At 44.5% G+C, this 12881-nt stretch overlaps 1 protein-coding gene across 5 annotated transcripts in view; it reads left to right on the top strand.

Moving 5' to 3' along the window:
- Window positions 1-12881, top strand: part of RSU1 (Ras suppressor protein 1) — a 340085-nt gene that overhangs the window by 187347 nt on the left and 139857 nt on the right. For all 5 annotated transcript variants that reach the window (XM_063921494.1, XM_063921492.1, XM_063921496.1 and 2 more), the window contains exon 8: window positions 4360-4492. In XM_063921494.1, the coding sequence (XP_063777564.1) occupies window positions 4360-4492 (133 nt within the window). The remainder of the gene's footprint in view (window positions 1-4359; window positions 4493-12881) is intronic.

The raw sequence follows: 12881 nt of genomic DNA on the forward strand, positions 1-12881 counted from the left end.
GGGTCGGTCCATCGGACCTGGTGGCCACGGCAACTGCTGGAAAATCCACCGTTTTTACCCTAAGTCACATCTCTGCAGAAAAAGACACCGTCTTTTCAGCCTCAGTCCTTTCGTCCCTATAAGAGTCATATTTGCCCAGGGATAGAGGAAAGGGAAGAAGACTGCAGCAGGCAGCCCATTCCCAGGAACAGAAGCCTTCCACCGCTTCTGCCAAGCTCTCAGCATGACGCTGGGACCGTACAGGACCCCTGGATCCTACAAGTAGTATCCCAGGGGTACAGATTGGAATGTCGAAACGTTTCCCCCTCGCAGGCTCCTGAAGTCTGCTTTACCAAGGTATCCCTCCGACAAGGAGGCAGTATGGGAAAAAATTCACAAGCTGTATTCCCAGCAGGTGATAATCAAATTACCCCTCCTACAACAAGGAAAGGGGTATTATTCCACACTATATTGTGGTACTGAAGCCAGAAGGCTAGGTGAGACCTATTCTAAATCTAAAAAAATTTGAACACTTACAAAGGTTCAAATCAAGATGGAGTCACTCAGAGCAGTGATAACGAATCACTAAGGGTACCTCAGGTTCGTGGTATAGAACTGTCACTGTCAGTTTCAGACGCTGCCGTTTGGATTGTCCACGGCACCCCGGGTCTTTACCAAGGTAATGGCCGAAATGATGATTCTTCTTCGAAGAAAAGGCGTCTTAATTACCCCTTACTTGGACGATCTCCTGATAAGGGCAAAGTCCAGGGAACAGTTAGAGGTCGGAGTAGCACTATCTCGGATACTGCTACAACAGCACGGATGGATTCTAAATATTCCAAAATCGCAGCTGATCCTGACGACACGTCTGCTGTGCCTAGGGATGATTCTGGACACAGTCCAGAAAAAGGTGTTTCTCCCGGAAGAGAAAGCCAGGGAGTTATCCGAGCTAGTCAAGAACCTCCTAAAACCAGGAAAAGTGTCAGTGCATCATTGCACAAGGGTCCTGGTAAAAATGGTGGCTTCCTACGAAGCAATTCCATTCGGCAGATTTCACGCAAGAACTTTTCAGTGGGATCTGCTGGACAAATGGTCCGGATCGCATCTTCAGATGCATCAGCGGATAACCCTATATCCAAGGACAAGGGTGTCTCTCCTGTGGTGGTTACAGAGTGCTCATCTTCTAGAGGGCCGCAGATTCGGCATTCAGGATTGGATGCTGGTGACCACGGAGGCCAGCCCGAGAGGCTGGGGAGCAGTCACACAAGGAAAAAATTTCCAGAGAGTGTGATCAAGTCTGGAGACTTTTCTCCACATAAATATACTGGAGCTAAGGGTAAATTTATAATGCTCTAAGCGTAGCAAGACCTCTGCTTCAAGGTCAGCCGGTATTGATCCAGTGGGAAAAACATCACGGCAGTCGCCCACGTAAACAGACAGGGCGGCACAAGAAGCAGGAGGGCAATGGCAAAAACTGCAAGGACTTTTCGCTGGGCGGAAAATCATGTGATAGCACTGTCAGCAGTGTTTCATTCCGGGAGTGGAAACTGGGAAGCAGACTTCCTCAGCAGGCACGACCTCCACCCGGGAGAGTGGAAACTTCATCGGGAAGTTTTTCCACATGATTGTGAACCGTTGGGAAATACCAAAGGTGGACATGATGGCGTCCCGTCTGAACAAAAAACGGGACAGGTATTGCGCCAGGTCAAGAGACCCTCAGGCAATAGCTGTGGACGTTCTGGTAACACCGTGGGTGTACCAGTCGGTGTATGTGTTCCCTCCTCTGCTTCTCATACCTAAGGTACTGAGAATTATAAGACGTAGAGGAGTAAGAACTATACTCATGGCTCCGGATTGGCCAAGAAGGACTTGGTACCCGGAACTTCAAGAGATGCTCACAGAGGACTTATGGCCTCTGCCGCTAAGAAGGGACTTGCTTCAGCAAGTACCATGTCTGTTCCAAGACTTACCGCAGCTGCGTTTGACGGCATGGCGGTGGAACGCCGGATCCTAAGGGAAAAAGGCATTCCGGAAGAGGTCATTCCTACCCTGGTCAAAGCCAGGAAGGAGGTGACCGCACAACATTATCACCACATGTGGCGAAAATATGTTGCGTGGTGTGAGGCCAGGAAGGCCCCACGAAGAAATTTCAACTCGGTCGATTCCTGCATTTCCTGCAAACAGGAGTGTCTATGGGCCTCAAATTGGGGCCCATTAAGGTTCAAATTTCGGCCCTGTCGATTTTCTTCCAGAAATAATTGGCTTCAGTTCCTGAAGTCCAGAAGTTTGTCAAGGGAGTATTGCATATACAACCCCCTTTTGTGCCTCCAGTGGCACTGTGGGATCTCAACGTAGTTCTGGGATTCCTCAAATCACATTGGTTTAAAACCAGTCAAATCTGTGGATTTGAAGCATCTCACATGAAAAGTGACCATGCTCTTGGCTCTGGCCTGGGCCAGGCGAGTGTCAAATTGGTGGGTTTTTTCTCAAAAAAAGCCCATATCTATTTGTCCATTCGGACAGGGCAGAGCTGCGGACTCGTCCCCAGTTCTCTCCCTAAGGTGGTGTCAGTGTTTCACCTGAACCAGCTTATTGTGGTGCCTTGCGCCTACTAGGGACTTGGAGGACTCCAAGTTGCTGGATGTTGTCAGGGCCCTGAAAGTATAGGTTCCAGGACGGCTGGAGTCAGGAAAACTGACTTGCTGTTATCCTGTATGCACCCAACAAACTGGGTGCTCTTGCTTCTAAGCAGACTATTGCTAGTTGGATGTGTAATACAATTCAGCTTGCACATTCTGTGGCAGGCCTGCCACAGCCAAAATATGTAAATGCCCATTCCACAAGGAAGGTGGGCTCATCTTGGGCGGCTGCCCGAGGGGTCTCGGCTTTACAACTTTGCCGAGCGGCTATTTAGTCAGGGGCAAACACGTTTGTAAAATCCTACAAATTTGATACCCTGGCTAAGGAGGACCTGGAGTTCTCTCATTCGGTGCTGCAGAGTCATCCGCACTCTCCCGCCCGTTTGGGAGCTTTGGTATAATCCCCATGGTCCTTTCAGGAACCCCAGCATCCACTAGGACGATAGAGAAAATAAGAATTTACTTACCGATAATTCTATTTCTCGGAGTCCGTAGTGGATGCTGGGCGCCCATCCCAAGTGCGGATTATCTGCATTACTTGTACATAGTTACAAAAATCGGGTTATTATTGTTGTGAGCCATCTTTTCAGAGGCTCCGCTGTTATCATACTGTTAACTGGGTTCAGATCACAGGTTGTACAGTGTGATTAGTGTGGCTGGTATGAGTCTTACCCGGGATTCAAAATCCTTCCTTATTGTGTACGCTCGTCCGGGCACAGTATCCTAACTGAGGCTTGGAGGAGGGTCATAGGGGGAGGAGCCAGTGCACACCACCTGATCCTAAAGCTTTACTTTTTGTGCCCTGTCTCCTGCGGAGCCGCTATTCCCCGTGGTCCTTTCAGGAACCCCAGCATCCACTACGGACTCCGAGAAATAGAATTATCGGTAAGTAAATTCTTATTTTTTTAATTTCTCAGTAAGAAACTTTTGGCCTAGGGGTGCCGTGAAAAAAAATCTGATACTCTAGGGCGCCGTGATTCAAAAACGTCTGGGAACCACTGGGTTAGGGATTAAAGTATTAGGGTTAGTTTACTAAATTGGGTTATTGTTATATATTATTGCTAGTATATTACTTGTTACTGGTACTGCTGACCTTTTATTGGCCATTATAAATACAGGAGGTTTGAACTAATCGTGACTGTTTACTAAACATTCATGTTCTTCGTATTACAGATGTGTAGTATTTGGTTGATTACTTAGTACTGGCTTTAGTTTCTTATTTCCGGGCATTATGATTATTGCTGGTATATTACTGTCCACTTTTACTTGCAGCTCATTAGGTATTACTATTGGTGGCTTATAACGGGATCCATTCAATTTGCCGGCTGTCGGGATCCCGGCGGTCAGGATGCCGACACCGGACTCCCGACAGACGGCAATGCTGCCAGCTGGAATACCGATGGGGCTATTCCACTCGTGGGTGTCCATGACACCTATAGAGTGGGAATAGAACCTGTGGCGAGTGCAGCGAGCCCGCAGCATGAGGGCATTCTGCTGCTTTTGGGATACTGACCGTTGGCATCCCGTCCGGCGGGATTAAGTATGTAATCCCTTATAACTGGCAGCTGTTACTGACGCCATATTAGTGTGTACTGCATGACACATGAACTGAATTGTTACATACATGTGTATTTACAAGTGCTTATTAGAACATGGATCACATACCAAATGCTGATCAGTCCTCTTCTGATACAATAGGTGTATTATAGTCTCTTACGTAGCCATTTCTGTTTTTCCGTAGGTAATTTGGATCTCACAGGACAAAAGCAGGTCTTCAAAGCAGAGAACAACCCCTGGGTCACACCTATAGCCGACCAGTTTCAACTGGGAATTTCTCATGTCTTTGAATACATCCGCTCGGAAACCTACAAATAGTAAGTTCTCCTCAATCTGTGACTTAACTCTAATTTTGTTCTATGTAAATAGAGATGTCATATTTTTATGTGCATTTTAAGTATTTATCTTTCTTACTACTGACCGATATCATTACTTAGAAGGAGCAGTGGGAAAGATTTTACTACTAACAACTTTCCCTATTCCAAGGGTCTGAAATTAACTATATGTATATTACCAAGATACCTTTACTGAGAGAAGCTGTAACGTGTCCTCTTTTCTACTTCCTGCCATCTGTGTGAAGTTTGTATGTCCATCTCATCTTGCAGTCCAGTAGCATGCTGCTAGGTTAATGTAATAGTGTATGGTGAGGAAAGTTTAGATTGTAAGCTCCACTGCGGCAGGGACAGGTGTGAATGATGAAACATTCTGTTTACAGAGCAGCATACCATGTTGGCACTGTATAAATAAAAGTTAATATATAATATAAAGGCTCTTGCTATTAAGCACATGGAATGTTCCCCATTAATACGCATAAATACTGTATTTACATTTGCACATGCAGATATGTATAAGGGAATATATACTGTAGAAGAAATAAAGCCCTCTAAGACACATTTATAGTAATATATATTTATGTATATGTCTGTTTAGATATTTGTTTAATGTGTATGCGACAGGCTGAGTTTGCAGGTATGGCGATCTTAAATAAAAAAATAAATAAAAAAAAAGCAACTATATCATGTCGTCCTCCTCCTCTTTTTTTCTTCTACTTTCTTCATTCTTCCTTTCTTCATCCTCCTTTATTCCTCTTTTCTTCCCTATTCTTTCTGGCACTTTAGTGTTTGCCCCAGGTGGAGTTTACAACCCACTGTAATTTACTCACCTCAGCCACACACAAGCTTAAAGGTGCATACACACACTGTGAGATCCTTGCTATGCTCGATTTTGACTATGCGATTTCCCTTGTACTCCCCCAGAGCCCAGAAGCACTGAATTTGACTATCTGTACTTTTCGATTTTGTCTATGTACGATTTTGACTAAGTGCCAATTTTGACTATACCTTGTACTAGATAGTACACTAGATAGTCAAGATTGACTTGCCTGCACAGTCTGTTTAGCCTTGCGATACCTTACGATTTCCACTAACTTTCCTTACGATTTTGACTATGTGGTGTATTCAATTCAAGTCGTATTTCCCGACTTGTCGGAAAAACGGGAGTTCAAGGTCGAATCCAGATTCGACCTATTCAGTCAAACTCCCGTTTATCCGAGTAGTCAGAAAATCCGAATTGTCAGAAAGCACGTGGATCAGCGAATTAGCCACGGATCCACGTGTTTTGTTAGATTTGCAGCCACATGCGACTGGTTTTAGCCCAGTTTCCCACAATGTCAATCCGACTTTAAAAAAAGTCGGATTGACATTGTCTGGAACGGACAAATCCATCGGAAAGGATCAATTGAATATGCCCTATATAGTCAAAATCGAAAGGAGAAATCTCACCGTGTGTACACAGCTCTATGGCAATTATGCCACAGCTAACTAGCCTTTGTACGGTGAAAGGAAACTGAAACACCTGCTGGAAACCCACTAAAAAGGTATTATAAATTGTATACAACTCAGACTCCAGGACACCATCAGCCACTGCAACAAAGGTGGGATATGCCAATGCAGAATATACTGTCATTCAAATCATGTTTTAGTAAAAAATGAAAAAAACATGTGGAGACCACATTGGTCAAATAGGCCTTAGGTTTGTCGTCGTACCCAACAATAGGCTTGCGTTCCTTACACATATACACAACATAGTGTTTAGATGCATTATATTTTCTGCAGTTGTCTCATTCGCATTTTTTTTTTCTTAAACGTCCGTTCCAATGCAAAAAGGGGTATGCTCCCTGATTCTTCTGCTCGTTGTGGTCTGGTTATGCTTAAATGTGTGGAGTCCACAAATACGTGTGCAATTCTATTAAGTGTAGTATGTGCTGCTGAGATGTTTCTTGATTTTCAAATGTTTCATTATTAAGAGCATGAATCCGTTTAGAGTTGCTGGGTGGTATGCTGTATAGGAGTAGGGAGGCCAATCCCGGGATCGGGATCGGCGGGATCCCGGGATTTGGGCCCAAAAATGCCGGGATTTGAATCCCGGGATTGGAGCTTCCAATCCCGGGATTCAAGGGATTACAGTGCGCATGTGCGGGAGGGTGGGTGTAAGTAATGACACTTACTATTAGGCGGGCGGCCGCGGCAGCACTTCAACTGAACGCGGCAGCACTTCAGCTGAACGCGGCAGCACTTCAAATGTAGCGCCGGCCGCCAGCCAATCAGAGCTGGCGGCTCGACAGCCAATCAGGGAAGCTGCCGCGGCAGCCAATCAGGAGCCACTGCTGCGACCGCTTCCCTGATTGGCTGCCGGTCCGCCAGCTCTGGTTGGCTGGCGGCCGGCGCTTCATTTGAAATGCTCCCGCGTTCAGTGTGTCCATGGCTGCCGTGGCCGCCCGCCTAATAGTAAGTGTCATTACTTACACCCACCCTCCCTCTCGCGCCGCTACCAACCCTTCCGCGCCGCTACCTACATCCTCCCTCCCGCACCACTACCTACACCCACCCTCCCGCACTGCTACCTACCCCCTCCCTACCTCCCGCACCGCTACCTACACCCTCCCTACCTCCCGCACCACTACCTACACCCTCCCTACCTCCCGCACCACTACCTACACCCTCCCTCCAGCGCTGCTCCCTACAACCTTCACTGGTCCCTACTGCAATCCCGGGAATCCCGGGATTGACCGTTTTTCAATTCCGAATCCCGGGATTGAAAAAACGGCCCGGGATTGGCCTCCCTATATAGGAGTAATTGGGTGACCGTTCAGAGCCAGGAACCCAGAAGACCACATCTAAATGTGTTAGAATATTTCAGTGTTTGGCATAGTTCATGTTTCTGCTATGACTTAGGTCAGATCTGCTACCCCTACCTTAGGGGTCTGTTCATGAAGAAGTGAAAAGAGTGGAGAAGTGAGTGGCAACCAATCAGCTGCTCCGTATAATTGTATAGTATGCTAATTATAAATGTTACTTCAATGCTTATTGGTTGCCATGGGCAACTTCTCAACTTGCTCACTTCCCCCACACTATTCACTGCTTCATGAATAGACCCCTTACTCTGTAGTTTTATTGGTTGTCCATAAGGCTCTGGAATATGCCCTGTGATGTCAAATCTATCAATCTAAACATAAAGAGCTTGAATTACATTTCTAAAAGTGTATATTGGGTTTATTCTCTACATATTACCTATATTATTATTATTATTATTATTATTATTATTATTATTTGGTCCACCTTTAAGATTTCTTTTCTTGTCCATTTGTTGGTTTCTTCTTTTTTTGCATTAATGCGCTAATAGCTCGTTAGTGCAGTTTTGTATAATATATTACAATAGAGCAGTGGCGACTCCTACCTGCTATCTCGAGGGAGGCTACCTGCACTTGCCACCTTGAGGGAAGGGGGAGTAAAGAGGAAGATAAAAAAGCACATGTGAATTGACTTCTATAGACTGCGTTGGCTGCAGACCATAGAAGAAGCACATTACGGCTGGCAGGCAAACTTACGCATGCACACCCCAATCACCTGTCTCTCCCAGGGCTTCCAGGGACTGCACCTGCTGCAGCCCTAGAAACAGTGTAGAGCTGGCAGAAAGGCTTCCCATTGGAGCACTGTATGCTGATTGCAGTCCAGCATGTGATTAACAGATAGTGCTTCCAGTGAGGCGTTTTTAGTGGGGGGTTGGAGGGGCCCTGCTACTCCTGCTGTTCCTGCTCCTCCGTAAAATTTGCTACTGCAATGGAGTATATGTATTAGCCTGCCAGTAGCACATAGCAGTGTGATTTCTGCAATGTAGCTGCTAGTTTTAAAGCGCCAATCATTCTAAAGCGAAAATCTACTTTGCCCTTTACATTAGCTATAAATCTAGCGGCTAAATCGTCAAAGTCTCGCAGCTACCCGCACCTGGCAGGCCTTTACATTTGCCCATAAGACACAGCTTCAGTTTCAAGGATGTAAAAGTTTTATGAAGTATCTTAAAAGTTTTTTTTTTTTTTCTGTGTTTAATATGTGGTTTGCTAATGTGACCCTTGGAGTTCTCTTAACGCTCATCTACGACTGGCAGGAATCATCGTACCGGGCTTCTCATTAAGCAACTCACCAGGCTGAAGAGAAGTTCCCTTTAATCCCTTCACAATTCAGTAACCTTCCGCTAAATTGAACACTTTGATGCAACGGAATCAGCCAAGCAAGATCGAACCGTGGGTGCTGACCCTCCTGACAGGCTGGGTGATTTCCTCTGGTTTATTGATTTAAAAGAAGATACAGAGGAAGTATAATAAGCTATATTTAGAGATTATTGTTAAATTGGCTTCTTGAATGGGGAAGTGCTAGGAGTTACCAGTGTCTTTCCAGATGGGGGGGGTTGGGACTACAAATCCAAGCATTTCCTACAAAGCATGTCTGGCAGGGCATGTTGCAGTGTGGTGTTTCCTACCTCTGGCTTGTATTGTAATGTATTGTATTATATTATATTATATTATTGTGTATTGAGGTGTAGACTTGCAGTGAAATTATTCAGTATCATTTGCTTTAATTGACTAAGTTGCGTGGTTGATTAATGAGACATTAACAATGAGACATCTGCCATTCGCTTTTGGAGCAGGTTTACCATACATTAGAAACAGGACTCTTATTGTATGGTTGTGTTAGCTACACATCAATAGTGTATCACAATAAACGCACAGATCTGATGTGTCTGTATACGTATTATTAAATATACAAACAATGCAGTCAATGTAATAAGTAAAATGTCCTGTGTTATTAATGTTGTCATATTTACATTGCGGCATACAAAGTTGATCTCTGCACAAGTATTGAATACAGTTTTGTGTAAATGGCTGTGGACAAGCGTTTATCTCACTCTAATCATACTTGTCTACTCTCCAGGACTCTAGGGGTGTAGACCAGCCTCCCGCGTGTGGGAGCAGTTAGTGAATACTGCCCCTCCCCCCCATTTTATAAGGCCACGGATCAGGCCATTGTTTAGCAATACAAACCAGAAACTTTAAAAAACTATCAAATTGGGAGTGCTGTTATTACCAGTTGGTGATTAGTTAATCGCCAACTGGTAATAACAGCACTCCCAATTTTATAGGGTTTTTTTTTTTTTTTTTTTTTTCCATAAATGGGAGGTTTGCAAGTACCCCTTTTTGGGGAAGCAGCAGCCAATTCCATTTTTGGTGATATAACCACATAGGTTTTTATATATTTCCACCAGTAGGTCAGCGCACCTTCTCTGTTTTTGTTGTTCTGTAAACCAGAAACTTATCTGCCACTTGTCGACAAAACTGGGTGCACTCGTAGCTGTGCCCAACCCCACCCCAGCCAATACAAGTACTGCCATCTTCCCCTGCAAGCCTTTGTGCTACAGCAGAAAATTAGCAGCATCAGTGCAAATCTGGTGTCACCATAGAGGATTTTCCACCGTGCCTCTGCAGTTTTGCATATTAGATGACCACCTAAGTGCTCCAATAAACAGATCTCAAAAGGGTTCTTCTGAATAATGAATGAACGTGGAAGAAAATGGGTAAATCTGAATTTGGCAGGTAGTGGTGCGGTGCTCTTTATATAGCTATGTAGTAATTACAGTGTACGCACGAGTCTGTGCACAGCTAATTATAGTCACTATAGCAAAGAGCTTCCACCTTCATTGTGCCTGGTACAATACAGTAAGAGTAAGTGTACATCCATGGCCAAAAGTTTTATGAATGACACAAATATTAATTTACACAAAGTGTGTTACCTCAGTTATTATGATGACAATTTGCACATACTCCAGAATGTCATGGAGTGATCAAATGAATTGCAATTAATTGCAACGTCCCTCTTTGCCATGATAATGAACTTAATCCCAAAAACAACAATTCCACTGCATTTCACACCTGTCACAAAAGGACCAGCTAACATCATGTCAGTGATTCTCTTGTTAACACAGGTGAGAGTGCTGACAAGGACAAGGCTAGAGATCCACTCTGTCATGCTGATTGAGTTAGAATAACAGACTGGAAGCTTTAAACGGAGATTTGTGCTTTAATTCATTGTTCTTCCTCTGTTAACCATGGTTACCTGCAAGGAAACACGTGCAGTCGTCATTGTCTTGCACAAAAGGGGCTTCACAGGCTGGGATATTGCTGCTAGTAAGATAAATCAACCATTTATTGGATCATCAAGAACTTCAAGGAGAGAGGTTCAATAATTGTGAAGAAGGCTTCAGGGTGCCCAAGAACATCCAGCAAGTGCCTGTACTATCTCCTAAAGTTTATTCAGCTGCGGGATCTGGGCACCACCAGTGCAGAGCTTACTCAGGAGTTGCAGCAGGCAGGTGTGAGTGCCTTTGCACGCACAGTGAGGTGAAGACTTTTGGAGGATGGCCTGGTATCAAGAAGGGCAGCAAAGAAGCCCTTCTCTCCAGGAAATACATCAGGGACAGACTGATATTCTGCAAAAAGGTACAGGGATTGGACTGCTGAGATCTGTGGTAAAGTCATTTTCTCTGATGAATCCCCTTTTAGATTGTTTGGAACATCTGGAAAACGCTTGTCCAGAGAAGGAAAGATGAGCGCTACTGTCATGCCAACAGTGAAATATCCTTAGACCATTCATGTTTGGGGTTGCTTCTCAGCCAAGGGTGTGGACTCACTCACAATTTTGCCTAAGAACAAAGCCATGACGAAAGAATGAAACCGAAACATCCTCCAAGAGCAACTTCTCCCAATCATCCAAAAACCGTTTGGTGATGAACAATGCCTTTTCCGGCATGATGGAGCACCTTGCCATCAGTCAAAAGTGATAACTAAGTGGCTCGGGAAACAAAACATCAATATTTTGGGTCCATGGCCAGGGAACTGGGCAGGAAACTCTCCAGACCTTAATCCCATTGAGAAGTTGTCGTCAATCCTCAAGAGGCGGGTGGATAAACAAAAACCCACAAATTTTTACAAACTCCAAGCATTGATTCAGAAAGAATGGGTGGCCATCAGTCAGTATGTGGTCCAGAAGTTGATTGACAGCATGCCAGGGTGAATTGCAGAGGTCTTGAAAAAGAAGGGTCAGCACTGCAAATATTGTCTCTTTGCATAAACTTAATATAATTGTCAATAAAAGCCTTTGGCAGTATACCATACTAACATCTGACAAAAAGGTCTAAACACACTGAAGCTGCAGACTTTGTAAAAACCAATACTTGTGTCTTTCTCAAAACTTTTGACCATGGCTTGTACATGGGATGTGAGCTTTAGGAAGGCTGTAGACATGTGACTGTTGCGTTTTGCTAGTTGTCTTCTTTCCATACATTGTGATTGGTATGATGCTCCTAGGGGAGTTATTTGTTCTGTGAATTAGTCAACTGTAAATCTCTGAAATGTGCCCGTATTTCAGGTTCGGCTGAATCGGTTCACCAATCTCTTCAAACCACAATGGTGAAAATATAAGGAGAGATTTATCAATACTTAGAGAGAGATAAAGTGGAGAGAGATAAACCAACCAGTCATCTCCTGTCATTTTCATACAGCCTGTAACATGGTAGTTAGTAGCTGATTAGCTGGTACTTTATCTCTCCACATTTTCACAAATCTCCCCCATAAGGTTCCTTTCACTAGTGTTGCCAGACCAGCCAAATCCATACAGTGGTGCTTGAAACTTTTTGAAACCTACTGAATTTTCTATATTTCTGCTGAAATTTAGCCTGAAACTACCTCAGATTTTGACACGGGTTCTAAAATTATATAAAGGGGGATATGCAATTAGATGCGGTAAAACATTTGTACGTTTTTCGCACTCTTTTCCAATGTTTCATCGATATTTCTTTAAAGGCTATCCAATTACAATTCTCACGAAAACAGTGAAACCTGTGTGTTTTCGCCAGGCACAGCGCCCTGCTACTTTTGGGGATTTGGTTTTCGTCTGCCTGAGGTAGTTAAAACAAAATCCCTGATAAGCCGCATCTCGCACCAGCTAGTAAGGGCTAATTGGATAGCCCCCGGCGAGAGACATGGACCGCGGGTAATTGGATACCGCCCAAAGAGAACCAAATTTAACAGATGAGACACAAAATTAGACGTGATAGTTTTTTCATTGAGGAAATTGATCCAATATCACATATTTATGAGGGGTTAAGTTTATGTGAGCTGACCGCCGGTCATAATACCGATTCTGGCATCTGAAAATCCGTATGGATGGCATGCCGACCAACAGGGGCTATTCCCATTCGCGGGTGACCACGGCACCCGTAGTGTGGGAATATAACCTGTGGTGAGCACAGCAAGCCACCGAGCCCACTGCGTTATTCCGCCCCCTCCCGGCACATCCAACTGTCAGGATCCCACAG

The sequence above is a fragment of the Pseudophryne corroboree genome, chromosome 5 (genome assembly GCF_028390025.1).
Source record: "Pseudophryne corroboree isolate aPseCor3 chromosome 5, aPseCor3.hap2, whole genome shotgun sequence".
Lineage (NCBI taxonomy): Eukaryota > Metazoa > Chordata > Amphibia > Anura > Myobatrachidae > Pseudophryne > Pseudophryne corroboree.